The sequence below is a fragment of the Rattus norvegicus genome, chromosome 17 (genome assembly GCF_021556685.1).
Source record: "Rattus norvegicus strain SHRSP/BbbUtx chromosome 17, alternate assembly SHRSP_T2T, whole genome shotgun sequence".
NCBI classification, from domain to species: Eukaryota; Metazoa; Chordata; class Mammalia; order Rodentia; family Muridae; genus Rattus; species Rattus norvegicus.
In genome coordinates, this window is record NC_141550.1 from 83,214,784 (window position 1) to 83,233,904 (window position 19,121).

General features: G+C 40.1%; 1 protein-coding gene across 1 annotated transcript in view; it reads right to left on the reverse strand.

Moving 5' to 3' along the window:
- The window catches only part of Cubn (cubilin), a 208,006-nt gene that overhangs the window by 22,151 nt on the left and 166,734 nt on the right, over window positions 1-19,121 (reverse strand). The window contains 5 exon segments of the mRNA NM_053332.4: window positions 5,002-5,219; window positions 7,155-7,284; window positions 9,309-9,509; window positions 12,829-12,978; window positions 14,866-15,022. Coding sequence (NP_445784.3) covers window positions 5,002-5,219; window positions 7,155-7,284; window positions 9,309-9,509; window positions 12,829-12,978; window positions 14,866-15,022 — 856 coding nt within the window.

Consider the following 19,121-nt stretch of genomic DNA (forward strand, 5'->3'; position numbering starts at 1 on the left):
AAAGAGGGGTATCATACTAAATTTATAAGGAGTGGCTGACTTCTGATATGTAGAGTTTGTCAAGCATAGGAGCTTGCTACACTCACTTTTACATTCTTAAAAGCACTGCCCACATAGATAGGGAATATTGTCAAAACAGTGAAGGAATACATAGGACACAAATCATAGCTAGATGGACCTCTGCCTTCTAGTATAGGGTTAGGAAGATAGTTTTTATAATGAAACCTATTTCTTGATCATAAGGCTGTTGCTACTATAAAAACACATGAATATGCACAGGTACACACATATTAGCAAAATACCCTTTTAGCAACGAGTGTTAGCCTACTTCCAAAGCCAGCTTTTCTAACTTTCATGCCATATTTGACAGCATATTTTAGCAGAACAGTACTGAAATTTTCAATAAAAGATCCAAAATAGTGACTACTTTGCCTAATGAGGAGTTTCACAGTAGGAAATGCTTCTTAGCAAGAACAAATGCCAGATGTAATAACTGAAGGAGTTTGAATCTCGGAGTAGTCAGTATATCAGCATACTATATAGTATACATAGTATGATGAGTCATTCGGAAATATGTGACTTTTTTTTTAATCAACACCAAAAGGTAGTTTTTACAACATATATTTGTTTCTACACATTACGTATACGTTATAATTATATACTAAATTTCATAAATTATACCTAAAGTATAGTTTTGTTATTTATATAAAGTTTAATAAGTAAGTCATATGTATTTAAATATTATATATTCTAGCATATGTTGTATAACATGTGAATATGAAATGAAAGGGTTGTAACTATTTATGTTATAATATACCATATATAAATATATGTAGCTGTCCTATGTTGTACTATCATGTAGTAATGGTATAACAAAATGTACTCTTCCGGACTGACATGCTACGACTTAAAAACAGGTAAAGCCCAACAGGAAGATGGTCATGGAAAGAATGAGTTCCAACGCAGAGGAAGAGAAACGCCAACTCTCCTCTTAGGAAACCTTCCGGGCGCCTCCCTTTAGCCTTGGCTATTGTTATCTGGTTCAATGCTTGGTTTGACCACAAATTGCTTACTCTCTAACAAGCACTTCTCATTTCCTGCATTGTAAAATGTGTCAATTCCTGGCCCCTGAGGGAGTCCTGAAGGCTGGATAAAGCAGTCTGGGGAAGGAGGGGCTTGGCATGGGCTCTCATTACTCTGCTTGGCTGACATCTTTGCCTGTGAGTGAACAGGATAGGACGCTGCCGTACCCCGTGGGCAGACTCCTTGCCGGTTAGAGCATGGAGAAAGCCTGTCCCTCAGAACTTTCAGTGTTTCTGAATGACTCATCGATACCTAAAGGATGCTTAAGCTTATTGCTGATTATATTTTGCTTTTATGTACCTGAGAGCACTACATCAAAACCAATCCAATGTGGGGAAAGATGATTACAGGGAATTTATGGTTGCAGTAACTTAACCTGATCGTCCAGCTATTGGAGACCATGCTGAGGTGCACTGTGCATAGGGTGTGGTTTCAGGCATGCTCAGTCAGTGCTTCCCAGGTCCTTCGCTCCTGAATGCTGCTCATAGTATTACCTTATCTGACCATCATCTCACGGCATAGCTTAGTCTCTAGAAAACCATTTGGTTCATTTGCTCAAGGGCAGACAATCCTACCCTATCAGACTCAGGGCCAACGTAGCCATTCCGAGGTAGGGAAAATGGACACTTGATTGCTACTGGAATATTTATTAAAACCTTTCTCTTTTTCTTGCTGATCCAAAATTTAACTCCTGTCTCCTGCATGAGTCTGTAGGGTTCTGATGAACTGTGGACTATGAATCTGCTTTCTTTATCCCGTTCACACATTCTAAGCAAGGCTAATACTCTTTTCCCCGAGTCCCCAAAGAATAGCCTGCAGATAGCCTGCGTTGCCTAGCTTTCTCTCCAGAGGACGGCTAATCAACGGTGAAAGCTAGAGGCTCACACAGGGCAGAGATGAGCTCCATCTAGTTCTCTTTATGTGGGTTTACAGTTTCAGCTCATCTCATCCCCAGACTTCATAAAAGGAAGCAAATGATATTAAGGGAGCAGACAAATAGCAGCCCCTGGTTGCTTTCAGCTCATACCCCATCATCGCTTCCCCGACAGCTATGTGACTAGTGATTTATCAAAATGTTCACCTGATAAAGCAGCTCTCTGACTCCATTTGTGCTTCTCGAAGCCAGGGCAGTTGGCAGCCTTTTCCGGCTGCTCAGAGACACCCAGACACACACATATTCTTAATATCAGTGAATGATAGAAAGTTCATTCTTTGATTGTTAGGCTATACAGTTTTGGAGTGCCTCTCAGAGTTTAAACTTGAAGCCACAACTGGGAAAGCTAAGTATAACCAGAAGCAGAATTCCCAAGTGGGCATAAGAGTCTTCTCCATGTGTTGAGACCAAGTTTTTTTTTTTGTTTTTTGTTTTTTTTTTTTTTGCCTCTGGGACCCCAGGCCTTTGCCTTTTACATGTTAACCCTTACATGCCCTTTAGATGTTAACTGTTTTTATTCCCTTGCTCACCTCCCACTATTCCCACTGTCTGTACTGTTAGCACCTTTGAGAGATGTTTTCCCCAGAGTATGACAACAGGACCAGAGACTAAGCTCATGCGATCCACTATTGAGTCAGATCCAGTATCTCCAGATGTGGACGAAAGGGATTCCAACCTCTTCTATGCAAAAATAGTTTAACTCTATGAATTGTGAATCAATTTTGAGAATAAACTAAGCATAGGTATAATATATATTAGGCACATAAAATGTAATTTCGAACTAGGCATAGTTTAACCAACCAATCTTTAGTTCGTTCATTAAGCACCAGTGACGGAGTAACTTATTTATGTCTGGGACCTCTGCAAGGCCTTGGGATTTAATTAGAATTCAGTCTCTGATTTGATTTAAGTTATAAAATATACTTTAGGATAGCCACAGTGTGCTCCAGGATCTGATCTACTTTATCTATAACAGATTCTTAAATGGTAGAAAGTGCTAATATTTCAAGCCGATCTCGCCTTTTAAAAATTGTTTAAATGTTTTTCTGGTATCCTTCAGTATATAAAATTGAGCATGGAGAGGTTAGGTTTTCCAAGAGCTCCATCACAGTCAGGAGCATGATGGGTCCCCGCATCCTGGGTACCTGAGCTCTGGCACACAGTTCTTCCCGTTTGACCACCTTCCTTCCTTTGTTGACCTGTGATTCATTCTGTCTGGGTTACACATGTGTTTTTTGTATTTATGCCTTCCTCTCGCCACAGCCCCCGAGTTTGACATTAAAGCCACCTGACTCATTCTCTAATGACTAATAACCCAGGTGAAGGAAGACAGATAGTGGCCTCTATTGTCACCATGTTTGCTGTGATCAGCAGGGGGCAGCGAACCTGGCATGTGTCATCCAAACCAACAGAACAAGTGGGATCTCAGAGCCATGGGCGCTCTAATAGAAGATGCAGAGTCGCTAAGTCCAGAAAAAAATGTTCATCTGCTTAGGTAATTTTAGTTTTGTGGATCCTGGAAGCTCAGTGGGATCATGTCCCCTCACTCACACCACTCTAGGGAGGCCTCATTCTGTGTCTTATGAGACCTGCTTTCAAGTTATTGTCACGACAGTTGAGAAAGGTAGGTGGCAAAGGGTCTTTCTGGTACAATTGTCACAATGTCTACAATTTATGAGGAACTTATGAAACATTAGTGTCTGGAGAGATGGCTCAGCAGCCAGGATCTCTTGCTTCTCAGTCAGAAGAACCCAGGACCTACAAATTGGATCCCAGGACCCGCATGGTCCAGCTCACTGGTACCAATGACTGCAGCTCCAAAGTCCCGAGCACCTTCTCTGGCCCCTGTGGGTATCTGCGCACACTTGTGCATATTCACTCACACAGACACAGGCAGACAGACATCCACACATCACACGGATAAATAAAATAAATCTTTAAAAACAAATCCAGGGGAGCCTAACACAGAAAACAAAACGATGTTTGAAGTGTTCTTCGTTTTCAGATCACAGAGATGAAGGTGAATGGGGAAAGCTAGGCCCGGAAACAAGAGCCCAGATGATTTTCTGTGGGAAATTCCCTCACATCCTTTCTGCATCTTCTCAGAGTATGGGGTTTGTTTGAAGCTCCATTAGATCTCAGAACATCAATCACATCAATAGTCAAGGAAAAAAAATCAAAACATTTCCCAGAGTCGAATAGAAATTATACCATTGAAGCAACTGGTACAAACAGAGAACTGATTAAGTGCCTTTTATTTGAAAGGATGGGTGTTCCTGGACTAATCCTACATAGATAATAACTTTTCATGTGCTGTGGCCATAAGCTGGGTTCTTGGTTTCAGTTCATCCTCACACACAGCCATCCCTGCAATCTCATATGAGTCTGAGACCACCATTTCCAGACCAAATGCCTTTCAACTATCTCCTAGAATCTCCACTGAAGTATCTGTCAGGCCTTGACAACTACAAATAAGGCAACTTGATACAACATTCTCCCTGGAGAACATAGACTAAGGTATCACCATTCAGCAAATTGAGTGTAAGACTTCATTCTCAACTTGCATGCCCTAGTAGTGTTCCATCAAGCTTCAGATGCTATATCTCTGATTAATTTTTCTTTCTAAGGACCTATGGGGGCTTTGGTCCTTTCTCTACCTCCATTCCCACTTGTGGAAGTTAGAGCCTAGGCCATGTCCTATCAAGACCTCTGTACTAAGTTCTTTTCTTAGGTGTTGGGTTCTTGAAGCATTCCTTTATTTTATTTTATTTTTTTTACAGTCATAAAGTCAGTTCTTGAAATTCCCAAGAGTCTTTATCTCTCTAAGAATAAATGGACCATAGCCAATGCTGCCTTCTGTTTGGGCCTCCTATATATTTATAAAAAAATCAACTGTGGTTAGCTGGGGGCAGAGGGAATGGGAATTAAATACAGCAGAGAAGAAGAAGTCATAAGAAAAAGACTTTCACATCTCATATGCTCACCTATTGTCTCCCGGAAAAATATTTTCCAACCTCTTGCTGTTTGAGAAGAATCTGTCTTGAACAGCAGGGTCAGGCTGCTATTGGTGCTCTTAACAGTTTGTGGACGCGTGGAACCACAGAACTTTCCAAGAGATCGATTTCCAATGCTGGGACCATCAAACACCTCCAGGAAGTCATGTGCACAAAGGTTGGAAGGAGCCACATCGAAATCATTGAACCTGTAAAGGGTACCTGGTTATTGCTTATGTCTTCTTCTGTGCCCATTAAACCACACCTGTAGTTCTGGTAATGATAAAGAAGAAAAGCAAAAACCTGACAACACAGTCCTCGAGCTTCTCGGGGGAAGGAATCTTGTAAATAAGACATTACTGATGGACTGAAGGCAGTATTTGTTTGGTAGCTATTATAACTGATAACTGTGGTAGGAACTGGGGATATAAAAATGAGTAAGATACAGTTCTATGCTTCCAGATAATCTGGGCCTATGTTCAATAGAGTTCAATTTTTAGATACCACAATTTCATATCTACATAATGTGCTTTGGTCATATTTTTGATCCTCCCTGATCCCCATCATCGTATCTCACCCTGTCTCTCCTGCTGAACCTCAAGCTGCTACATGTCCTGTTTTGATGTGATCTCCCACATTTAGAGCACAGGTAGAGGGTACTGTCTTAACGAGGGCAATTGCACCTCTAAGAAACCTGACTCCTTTCAGCACATCTTACCATTACCTGCGTGTAACTCCTAAAATCCTCCTTTCTTCCTTGTGCTGTATGATAAGTGACAGTGTTGTTTTATTATTTATTTATGGGGAAAACATTAAGACAAGTGGAAGAAAATCTGGTTTCATATAGCTTAGTTATGGTTCTTCCAGTCTCTTGTCTCCTTCTTCCAAAATGGCCACACAAATGCTGACAGTAAGCCTCAGAGTTCATAAACTATCAGTCACAAATAGGGGATGGAGGGGTATTGTCACAGCTTGTCAAGCTTCTAGGTAGAAAATTCTGTACTCTAATCAAGTATCCTCCGATTTCATTTCACAGGCTAGAAGTTTCAGGTATCAGTGAGATTGAAATAAACCATGTTAAGAGAAAGAAGACTCACACTTTAGACTTCTGGGTAATGGGGGCTGCATTTTCTTTATCAGTCTTGCTTGAAATAAGTAGAATTAGACAGATAATTTACAAATGACATAGCTGCGGTGGTTTGAAAATGTTTGGCACAAGGAGTGGCACTATTAGGAGATGTGGCCTTTTTGGAGTCTTGTTGGAGGAAATATGTAACTGTGGGGGTGGGCAATGAGACCCTCTTCCTAACTGCCTGTGAGTCAGTCTTCTCCTGGCTGCCTTCTGATCAAGATGTACAATTCTCAGCTCCTTTTCCAGTATCATGCCTGTCTGGATGCTGCCGTGCTTCCCGCCATGATAATAATGGACTGAACTTCTGAAACTATAAGCCAGCCCCAATTAAATGCTATCCTTCATAAGAGTTGCTTTGGTCATGGTGTCTCTTTACAGCAGTGGAAACCCTAACCAAGGCAATATTATGTAAAGCAACAATTTAGAGTTGCTTTGATTAGCAAATAAAAATAAACTTTATGGGACTAAGTTTATCCTCAGGAGATAAGATAGGACATTGGCTTTGGGAAACAGTAAATGAGAACCCAGATTTTTACTCTTCATTTAAATATGTGTTACCTTAGAGAAGATGTGAGCCCTTTTGGGACACATACACAAATACACATGTATATTTCTCATGATGTTTTAACAGTACAAAAAACATTAAAGGAAAGTGTTGAGCAGAACTTCTCATGTACAGTAAATGTTTAGCAAATGGCAACTCTTCGTCCTAACCCGTCATATCTTCTTTGATTTTAAGAAAGGCTTGTAAACTGATAGCTACTGTAAGACGCTCCTTCACAGCTGTTGAGAAATTACAAGGATTGTTTTAACTGGTGAAGCTTCTGTTTTCACCTCAATCTCTACTGGATTGGGTGGAGGGTGGGGGCTGTCCTGCCATGTGGGACCCCTCTGCTTTTCTCTAGATCCCAGCTAAGCCACCATGAGAACTCATACTGTCAGCAAGGCAGCTTTCCTGTGAACAGAGCTGAAGACATTTTCTAATGTAGACCCTTTTTTTTTTCTTACATACCTAATTATTATCACTCTGCTGCTTCTAACATGGAGGCTGTAGACACAGTAGAGGTTGTTGGGGTAGTTGCTGTATGAGTAGGAAGGGCTCCTGAGGATTCCAGAGGATTCATTGTAGATCCCACCACAGGCTAGAACAGAAGACAAGGGAGCGTGCAGAAGGTGGTAATTCACAACATAAGCAAATCATTTTGGGGATAGTCTAAGCTATTGTTTACTGTCTCCTGACAGAGTTCATATTGATTGCTCTTCAGATGACCTAACCTCCTTCATTGTGTTTAAAAATAAATTTGACCTTTCCAGGGAAAAGAAATGTAGAAGTATATTTTAAGGCACATTTTGGAAGGTAATAAATCCAAGACAAACAGTGTGAGTGCAAAAGGAAAGAAGGCTTCATGTATTGGGATGTCTGCCTCTCACTCTAAATGACTGGTTGACAGATGACATGGCAACGGGATGCTCAAAGACAGCAGGCAGAACTCTATTTGTTCTCCTCATAGGGGAGCCTACAATGCAGAAATCTGAAACCATGGATCTGGTCCTCTCCAGTAGGGATAGACACTCACAGGGTAAAGTGTTACTTCTGTGGTTCAAATGTCTCGCTCTTGGGTTCTACAGATTTTTACTTAGTTGTGAGACTGATAGAGTTTATGCTTATGTAAATTTTTTGTGTCATTTGTCTTCAATAAGCATGAGGATGTTTGGCCTACTCCCTGATCTAACTCCAGCCATTAACAGCCCTTTGCAGTACTCCGTAGTCAACAATGTAATCACTACAAAATATAATAAAAATTTCCATTATGACTATTAAGGTATTGTCTTTGTGTAGCTTTCATCTAGGAAGGATCAGATATTCCCACCTAATGCTGGTATTCTTGGAGCATGTTTATTTGTTTTATGATTCTAAAATTACAGGAAGCTTGTATATTTTGATTATGTTTCTATGGTTACCAATGAACATACTCCACCAACATATCTCCACGATTAGACAAAATCTGTGGCTGTTATTTAAGGTTTTTGTTTATTTGGTTTTGCCTCAACTCTGCCCATTACTGGGCATATTCTTTTCTGTGCCAAAAGTCTTCATGCATTCAGACCCCTGGGTACAGCTCATGAATTAAATGTCAGCTTGGGTGGCAACCGCTCTATTTTCTTTGAGGCTAATTACATGATCTCTGAAAGCTTATCAGTGCCCAAACAACTTCCATCTCCACAAACTGCCAAGACTTGAAGCCAGTAGCAACAATATTCTTAAAATAAGACTTAAAGGGGTTGATAGAACCGTGTTTGTCACACTTTAAGACACTAAGGGGTAAAAAAGCAAAATATACATCAGGGGCCTAATTATTCAAATTATCCAATTAGCTAATTAGTTAACTAAAAGAATAAAACAAATCCTCTTCCTCTTCATCTCAGAGCACAAGAGGAGATGCATTTTATTCTGTTGATGCAATCTGGCATAAAAAGCATCAGAAAATCATTCTTTTTAGTCACTGAGGATCAGGAACTAGACCCCAGCTGTGGAGAACAAATCATGAGACTCTTTACATGCATAAACACCAGGTCGTATTCTCATGAAGTTCATGAGGAGAAACAACTTCCTTTCCTACCATTAGCCATTCGTGTGGTTAAGCAAAGACAGAACAAACTCAGGAACGGTTTTGTGTGCCTGTTTCACTGAAGTGGCTGTGTAGGATAAGCTTCTGTCACAAAATCAATCTCAATTCTCTGTTTTATGTTCAGAGGGTAATTTTAGCCAAATTTCAGGGGGAAATGTCAATTTTTATTTTATTTTTAAAAAAATATGTATTTTAAAATTTATGCACGTCTGTATGCCTGTTTGTCTGTGTGTGTGTTACATGCATACAGTACTCACGGAGGTCTGAAAAGGGCATTTAAGGCCATCTGAGTAGTGGGAACCAAACCCAGGTCCTCTGAAAAAGCAGCAAGTTCTTTTAGTCACAGAATCATCTCCACAGCCTCCAATGATTTATTTTAAAGAAAATTAACTATTTTTTTACCATGTGCCTAATTAATCATTTTCAGTCTTAATATTTCTGAACCTTCAAGTTGGCGACACATGATGAATAATAACAAAAACTACTTATGGCAAATTACACAAGACAAGAAAATTCCAAAGGACAGCAGCACTCACTGATGGCTCTGTAGGAAATCTTGAAGCCAAAGTCTGTGGTGTATGCATCAGAATAGAAGTTGAGCAACACTGGGCCGTCCACAGTGAGGGGACGCAAAGTTTCAGAACCACATATGGTCACGAGAGGAGTGGAAGAGAGGTTACGACCTTTGATGATGTGCAAGCCATCATGATCACAGGTTCCGGTGATAGCTGAGCGATCTACAAAGAGCACAGAACGACTAGCATCAGAGCAGAAATGCAGACAAAATACTACGATTCTGTAACTGACGTAGAAATCACAAACAAAATTAGGAAACGATTTTCTTTATGTGACTTCAGCTCCACAGGAAATATTTCCCCAAGAGGCAAAACATGAGCAGACAAGAGAAAGCAGACAGAACTCTATCTAGTTGCTACTCAGAATTCCCTTCCTATACAGAACCATTCTGATTACCCAGGAATTATCAACCAGAGCAACTTGCCTCCCAGAGGTTATGCAAAGTGATATCTGAAGATAATTTTTGCTGTCATGTAGGAGAATGGGATAGAGGACAGGGAAGCCAGTAGATGGACTTAAACACTCGTGGGGCCATTCCTAAACACTGAGAAGACTTTCCATAAAGCAAAACAGAGCAAACAAAACAAACAAACATAAAAACCCATGCAGCCCACAATGTCAATATTGCTGCTCTTAAGAAAAATGTCACACAGCGCCTGGATACAGATAAGAATGACCGTGAGCAGAACATGAGGAACCCCCTGATAGTTCCTGACAACCATTTCCAATGTTCATGCAGAACATCAATTTCAGGGCTTTAGTGATTGTAAATTTATATCAACGTCGTCTTCTAACTTAAAGAAAAGGTGCATTCTATCTCCCCTCCTGCAAGACAACATAAAGCAGCTTCCAAAGGCATTAAGAAGACGTTTGCCCCTGTTGCACACATTTTTATGTAGGTGTCAACTCTCAGAACATCATAGAAACACAGTCATTATAACCTGATTCTTATTAACATAGAGAAGCATCATATGTAAGCATGTTGTCCTCTAAAACATTTTACGAATGTACTCATGAAACTAAACATGTTGTAAAAGATACATCGTTGTATATAAATATTTGAAGTCTCTTATTTGTGAGAACAAACTTACAGAGTTTGAGATACTAGAACTGAGTATTTTCCAGGTTTCCCCAAAGGCTCTTGGGCAAAGTATTCCCGGTTGATGCTCCCATAGCACTGTAAGAATTTAATAGCCTTCCCAATTCTACATTCTGACACCACCCATTGAGAATCAATCCCTAGCTCTCTGCTCCTTGTACTGTGGCCCTGGCCCATGAGACTACTTTCTCTGTGTGTGATTTCATTATTCTGAACTTTTCTCACAAATGAAATCACAGAATACGCAATGTTTTGTATGTGGTTTGTTTTTTTATTTAGTCTATAGAAATTTATTTAGTTATCAAAAATGTATAAGATTGCTAAACCAAAAGTCACACACTGCAGGGAAACATTACCAATGCTGAGTTTGATTCTTGGTCTCACACTAGGTCAATGTGCTCTTGTATCCTCTCAGACTCAAACATACAGAAATATGTTGGCGTAATGACAGATTAATTGAAGTTTATAGATAGCTGATTTGTGAGAAAGTGAAACTATGACCCTGAGTAGGCAAAAACACACACCTATTGGAAGGGATTTCTATCGTCTTCACCAAACATCTAGTGTATATTAGCTGTCACAGCCTAGCTTACACTAACAACCTTACTGGGCAAACAGCCCTGTCCTTGGAGTTGAGAAATGGGTAGAGTGTGTGCTTGGACACTTTGCCACTGGGGAATCTGAACATGGGGGATGGTGCTCACAGAACACATATGAAGGGATATCCCATGGTGCTATTTCAGGAAAGCAGAATGGATCCTAATCTTGTCTACCCACTCACTCATTCAGTATGGATTGACTGCCCATTCTGACTCGAAGGATCACTTCTCTCATTGGCCAGTTTACAGAGATTGTAGGTATGTATTTATATGCATGTGTGTCAAGTACAGAAAGGAATACATTAAAACCAATGCGCACGACCTGATGGCATAGGCCTATAATCCCAGCTACTTGGGAGGCTGAGGCATTTTGCTAGTTTGAGCAGATCACTTGCCAATCTTGATGTACATCCCTTAGTCCAATGCCCTGTGCTTGAAAAATATGATGCTCTGTTAAAATTTAACAGGTTTCAGATGCATTATCCTTAAGCAATTTTATGTGGTGCCTTTCTCTTTAAAGTTATTATATTTTTTCAGTTCTTCATAGAATATATAATATGGTACTGATGTTTTTTTTAAAAACCATAAGGAAGCCAGGCCTGTGACCTTGGCTTCTCTGCAGACTGAAGCAGGAGTTAGAGGCATGCTTGATTTACATCAAAACTCAAGACCAGCTTGGGCAGCTTAATGACACCTTGTTTCACAATAAAAAGTAATGGGTGTGGCTATAGCTTGTCTGCAGAGTGTTTGCTGCTCATGCAATAGGCCCCAAGTTCAATCTTCGGTATGAAGATAAAAGGGTATAATTTTATTTCCACTTCCATTACATTTCAAAAGGTGTTTATTAATATCTTCAAGGGGACGTTTTAGACCATTCTGCCTACACACCTCTCTCTCATTAATCACTTGATTATTTGTAACTTGCCTGAGATAAACTGAATCCTTGGATATTATCAAAAGACAAAAGTTGAGTAATGGTGAATATATGGGAATGTAAATTACTTCAGCCATGAAGGAAAAGAGGGCCCTCTCAAAAATTTAAGAATAGACATATGCTATTATCCAGTAACTCCACTTCTGGGCATACACCCGAGGAGGAAGTGAAGTCAGTGTGATGAAGACTGACCTGTTCCTCCATGTTTGCTGCATGATTATCCATAATAGCCAAGACATGAAATCAACCCAAATGTCCTTTGCCTGGTGAATCAAGAGAATGACACAGACAGACAGGCAGACAGGCAGACGGACAGACGGATGGATGGACGGGTGGACGAAAGAACACAATGGACCACTGTCCTGTCCTTACAAGAAGGACATAACTGTAGTTGGTGACAACATGGATGGATTTTAAAGCATTACGCTAAATGAAAGAAGTCATACACAGGAAACTATTGCACACGTTCTCACCTCTCTGTGAAACCTAACAGCACTGCACTTGTAGAGCAGAACACTGGTTACTAAAGGCCAGGAAGGGAAGATGTCTATCAGAGATCACAGTACTTGACCTTATCTTGCAAAAAGAATAACTCCAAAAAATCTATGGTACAGGGATTATATTAATAAGGGTGCATTATCTACCTGAATATTGCTAAAGGAATAGAGTCTCCATATCCTCAAGATCAAGACATTGTGGTTTGTTAGTAGATGTTTTAACTAGATTCACATGGCCATGTCGTAATCTATCCCTTTACCAAAACCTCTACAAACACCCTATGTCAACAGTGTAGATATATGACTTTTATCAGCTAACATTAATTAATTTTTAGAAAAGAATGAATATACCTTCCAAATGAAAGGACACAAAAGTCAGGATGACCAGAGACTGAGGGTCAGCGTCTATGAGGTAGGTGCAGTTCATGTTGTTGTCGTATTGCTTCGGGAAGTTTGGAGAGATGATGTCACCAGTGGAGGTATTGAATGTGCGTCCGCACCCTGCAGGAGAATAAAAACAAAATCGGGATATTCATTATCATCTGTAGCACCTTTTTCATAAAAAAAAAAAAAGGATATGACTTCCGTTTCACGAAGTCTCCAGAGAGACTCCAAATGAAGAAGAGCACCTAGAGGAGTCTTTGATTCATCAGTAAACATGTGTGCAAAATAAAATCATGTTTTAGAATATCATGAGGAATTTTAGATGCTAAGTAGTAGATATTTTGCCACATGACAGACTTCAAATCTCACGATATTTTTAAAAGAAAAATGATCACAGGTTAAACATAGTTCATGTAAAGAAACAACACAAGATGAAAGCAATTTTCAGGACTGGGTAGGTGACTCAGTCTGTTTAGTGTTAGCCCTGCAAGCATAGAGACCTGAGCTCAGTATTAGAATCAAGGCAAAACCAAACTCAGACGTGGTGGTGTGCTTTTAGGATTCCAGCTGTAGGGAGAGAGAGTGAGGCAGGACCCCTGGCTGGCCAGCCACTCTAGCATATATAGTAAGGTCCAGGCCAATTTCAGAGTCTTCATCAACAAAACAGAACAAAACAAAATGGTGGGTAGCACCTGACGAATACCTGAGCTTGTCTTGTGCACTCACATACACACAATATATACCTACACACAGGAACAAGCAAAAACATGCACATGAACACACATACGAAGCGAAGTCTGCCTGAATATTACTTAATACTTTATTTCAAAAGTATTATGTTAATCACTTTGAGAGTTTATAAAGTGTTTTCTAATTGTCTTATGAGAAAACTATTACTTTCAGGAAGAATCCAATCATAATAACGACGTTAATTGCTTTTCAAAGCTAGTTTTATTTACTAGCCCATATTTATCAGATTCTCACATGAATTCCGGGTGTCAGACACACAGATACACAAGGCATGTGTATTAGCACACACCTCTGCTCCCAGCTCTTCCAGAAGCAGTTAAGAGTGTAGGTCCAAGGCAAGCCTGAGCTTCCTGTACTGGATGTTCAGGGCTAGCATAGGCATCTAGCTAGATGCTGTGCCGAAACTTAAAAAGCAGCAAAGAAAGGGCTGGGGATGTAGTTCTGTACTAGTGTTTATCTGGCATATATAAAGCCCTAGGTTCAACCATAGCATTGCAGAGAGAGAGAGAGAGAGAGAGAGAGAGAGAGAGAGAGAGAGAGAGAAACACCTAATACCTTTGCATTACTAAAGTGACACTTGTTTTCATATACTTCTAATTTATGTCACTCTCTGACCTGAGAATCATGACAATACATGTATCCTTTTATACTTGTTATACTGAGTAAATGAACATCTCTCCCTCCGCCATTTCTTTCATACACTCACACGCGCACACACGCATGTACGGACAGCTCATCTGAATAGCCAGGCGAGATCTGAAGTTGGCCATCATCACTCCCTTTCCATCCCCTTGTCTTTTTCTTCCTGTCTGAAACATCCGTTGACTACATGGTTCCCTCCAGTTCCTTTCCTCAAGCTTTTCCCTGAACAGTGCCTTGCAAACAGTGAACACCTGATTTGTTTCAGTCAGTGCACAGGCCACAGCACCTCAGACTTGAAAATGGCTACAGGTGCCAGGGACCTAACTTGTGCTCAGCAGAGGACTGGAGCCTCTTGAATTGTGTTCAGTTGACTTGCTCTTGAACCCCTCCCCCTAAATTCATTCCACAGTCCAGTCTTCCCTTCCTTTTCCTTATCAAGAGGTAGGCATGGACTGCAATGCCTGTATCTTACTGACTACTGAAGGAAGGACATTCCTTCAGAATTAGGTGGTTTTCCAATGTTTCTTCCGGGGACCCTACCGAGCCACTCTTGATGTGGCTCTCTCACTATTTCCCTCCTTCCACAGAACTTTAGATTGCATTGTTACTTACGGCTAATGAAGGATGCAGAGAAGCCCTGGGCTGCCATCTCCTCAGATTGGAAGACAGCAGTGAAAATGTTCCCTGATGTGACAATGGGACTTGGAGCCACATCTCCACAGCTCGTGGCTAACAGGGTCTTATTGATCATCAACCTTCCTTCCCAAACCTGTTGGGGTCAAAAACATGACTTAATACTGTTTTTCACCCGTCAATGTCTTACCATATTTAGGCTTGAAAATAACTGTATTCCATAAAAAAATAAGATTAAGTAAGTCATGGGCAAGTCTGGAATTTTTTTTTTCGAACCTGGTTTTTGAGTGGCTTAATCTCATTTTGGTTGCTGTAAGAAGATTGTGATTGGTTTTGTAGAGCTGGGCAGAGAGGTTTTAAGGAACGATCGGTTACTTCTGGTTGGTCTTGTCTTCTACAAGGGCATTTGGCCATGAAAGTAGTCTCATTCAGTCTGGAAGGCGGTGACTAAAGGAAATGAGCCAAGGACGCTGTGTACAGCTCCTCCTAAAACTCTTAGGGGTGGCAGGAGCATATTGATGTCTCTTAATTCAACCCTATCCAATACCGGTGATTTGTGTTTGCACTTTTGATTTTTGTCAGTCTTGCAATAGATTGATCCATCTTATTGGTTTTTTTTTTTTATTTTACTCCTCTTGTCAAATTCATAGCTTTCTCTTGTTATCATTATTTTTCTTGACTGATGGCTTTGACTTTTTTTTTAAAAGGAACACAAAATCTTTAGTGTTATCAAGTCACTTTTCAATGGAGTTTTTGCCATAATCAATATACCTGAATGGTCTTATTTTCATTGATTCCATTCTGTGTGCTTTTGAGTTTCCTTTGAGACTTCATCTCTGACCCATGGCTTATTTTAAGGTGTTTGATATCCGTGTATTTAGAGATTTGAGGAGAGGATTTGCCAAAATCCTCTCTGTGGTTTCAGACCTGACTAATGGCAGTAACAAAAATTTTCCCTGCCAAGCCCAGCGTCCTCCTATAACTTTCCTGCAGCCAACGTGTTCCCATCTCTGAAGTGAGTTGCTGCGTGGGACTGAGGCCCTGGTGGCCAGGTACACTCTCACACTCTGGTGCATTCCTACGGCAGGCACCTTCCCCAGGAGGTCTCTTTTTCAGCAGCCCCTAGCCAGAGACATTCAGGGCACCTTTAAGACCTCTCTGTGAGGGCAAAGGAGGGAATTAGAAATGTTTCCTTCCACTCTTCACTCAGTACTGAGTATTTTCTGCCTGCCTTTGGGGCTCAGACAGTCATGCATCAGTTCTCTCTCTATTCTGACTACTTGACCCTCACCAGGTTCTTATCAAAAAGTAAGTCGGGAAGAGCCCACATCTTTGCCCCTTTTACCTCTTGACTGTGACAGTTCAGGAAGCGATTAAAGACTTGATTTCTACATTCACTCTGGCTGGTTGTTTTAGCTGACTGCTCACCCTTTTTCTACTATTGCTTTGTAATTTGCCCTTACCCTTATCCCATCAGAGAAAATATTCTTCGCAGTTTAGAACTTTGATTTTTTTTTTTTTAATCTTAGCGTGTGGTCTGTCCTGGTATGTGACAAAGACATCCTGAAATGTATATGTTACTGCTGATGTATAGTTTCTTTTACATCTGCCCTTTGTATCCTAATGCTTCATGGTTTCAGAGTTCACTTCACCCTGGTAAGTTGTTATTTGGATGCCCTATGAGTTACTGAGGAGAACGAGTGTGGAAATCGTAACCCGACTGTAAAGCTATCTTCATAGCTCTCTCCAGTTTTGTTCCCCATCTTTCCTGGCTCTATTTCTTCATGAATGGACGTTTAGACACATTTCATCTTCCTGGTAGACTGATTATTTTATTCCACAGCGATTTATTTTTAGCTTTGAACTCCATTTTAGCAGGTGTTAATATGGCCAGTACTGATTTTTTTAATTAATGTTTTCATGTTTTATCATTTTAAATCCTTTTCTTTCAACCTACCAATATGGGCTTCAATAACCTGGTGTAACTAAGTTATTTAACTCTCTCTCTCTCTCTCTCTCTCTCTCTCTCTCTCTCTCTCTCTCTCTCTCTTGGGGTCTCAATTTTCTGCTTGGGTTCTATTTTCTTCCTCTACTCCTCGATCCGCTGTGTCTTTTTTCTTGATTTCCTAGATATACATTGGAATGCACTGTTTCTCCTAGGCCTTCCTACCTGTGCGTTAGTTGTTATTATCCTGGGCGTTAAAGTGAACATGCACGACTGCTGACGTTTACACGGACGTTCACCTGGGGCCGTTTGGAGGGGAGCGTGGAAATGCAGCCTGCACTTGGGTGCCTTTCCCACTTTCCATTGTCAGACACCATTATAGTCTTCCGTTTAAATTACTAAATAGAGGCCATAAGTTTATATGGGAAGGCATGTTCTAACTGAAGCACACATTTCTGCTCAGTTCTTGGTTCCCTCCTTTTCCCTTGTACTCCAAGGTTCCTCTCCACACCACTTTATCTCGTTTAAATACATTCCCTTAAGCAATCGTTAATGGTAAGTACCTTACAGATATTTTCTATGGGCTTCCTTTTTGTATGGGAATTTTTAAATTCTCCCTTGTACATTGAGTCATTTTTGAGATGCTAAATTTTCTTGCTGACAGTTCTTTTATTTCAGAACTTCATTATTTCTTTGACTATCTGTCAGTTGAATTGTTTTCTTTCCTTCTAAAACTACCGTGATAGAACTGTTGGGTATTTTGTTGTTATTCATGGGCCCCAAAGGCTCTGTTCATGTTTGATTGCTATTTTAAAGTCGATTTTCCCTTTATTGTTCCAAGCAGTGACTTCTGTTGTTCTGTCTTCAAACTTACCTTTGTCATCTCCACTTAACTATTGAGATTAAAGTTACTTCTATTGCATTGTTTTTAGTTCTATAATTTGCTTTTAGTTCCTCATCAAAACACCATTTCTTTGTCAAGATGTTTCTTTGTCAAGATGTTTATTACTTATTTGTCATGAGAAAGCTTTAAAGAGGACTCTTTGGCGATACCTGAGGAGGTTTGATGACGGCAGTACTAACATCCTTGTCACACATGTCCAACATCTGTGTCATCCCAGGGTTGAGATAACTTGATAAGTTTTCCTCACTCAGTGTGTAATAGTCTTTGTTTGTCTAGAACAGTGTCACATGCTTATGTTCAATGCATAATCTGGAACATATTTCCGGGCTCTGTTTCCAACGGTGATTGGATTTTCTGAAGATCTGTGGTATACTTTTCTTCACCTAGGTCTTTATGGAACTTCTGGGGTGCTTCTTGTATTTTCTTACTTTTATTTTTTGAGACAGTGTGTCGTGTGGATCAGGCAGTCCTCAAACTTCTAATGTAGTCAAGAATGAGTTGGACACCCTGGTCCTCCTGCCTCTACTCTTGAATGCTAGGGTTACATGTGTGTAAAGTCAGGCCTAGTCTAGTTAATGCTTTCTAAATCTACAGAGTTCCCTTCATATGTTTTTACCTCTGTGCATTTCTCCATCAAAGAGGAAGAGTTGAGTAGGATTTCCCCACTAGTACTCTTGTAGGGAATCAGAAGAATATTTCTGATTTTTTGAACAAAGAAGGACTTTGGACCTTTTACCGTTCTGTCTACTTTTCCTACTGTCTACAAAGGGAATAATCCTTGACTCAAAGACACTAAGGATCTGCCCACTCCAAGGAGTTTGCTATCCCTGGGTCCCTTTAGTCATGATTTCCATCTATAAAGAAGCATCCTTTGGCATTAACAAGTGTTCATAACACAGTTATTATAATCTTGCTACTGAAATGTCTCACAGGCAGTGAAATAGTGTTTCTTCTGTTACTTATTTTAGGCAATTTTACCAATTGATCTCAATGTGGGTTGGCACTGGGCTTATATGACACTATCAGAGAGACTTCTATTCTATCCAAAGGAAGAATGATTCCAAGTTGGTTTCCCAGAATAACTGTTTCCCATTCAGAAATTAGTAAGATGTCATTGAAGCTTGTACACTTTGCATTGACTCGCCTCATAAAAAGAGAGCTCTCTTGTTTCATGAGGAAACTCAGTTAAGGGGAGTGTATATTAAATCCATTTTATTATGTGCATATTTTATTAGTATTAGACTTTCATTTAGATAGGAAGAATAGATAGATGTGATATAAAACAATTTGGGAGATAATATGAAATAATAACACTGACTTTTAAAAGGGCATTTCCATTCATTAAGGAATTTTTATATTCAAAGTACTAGTAGTATTTATACGATT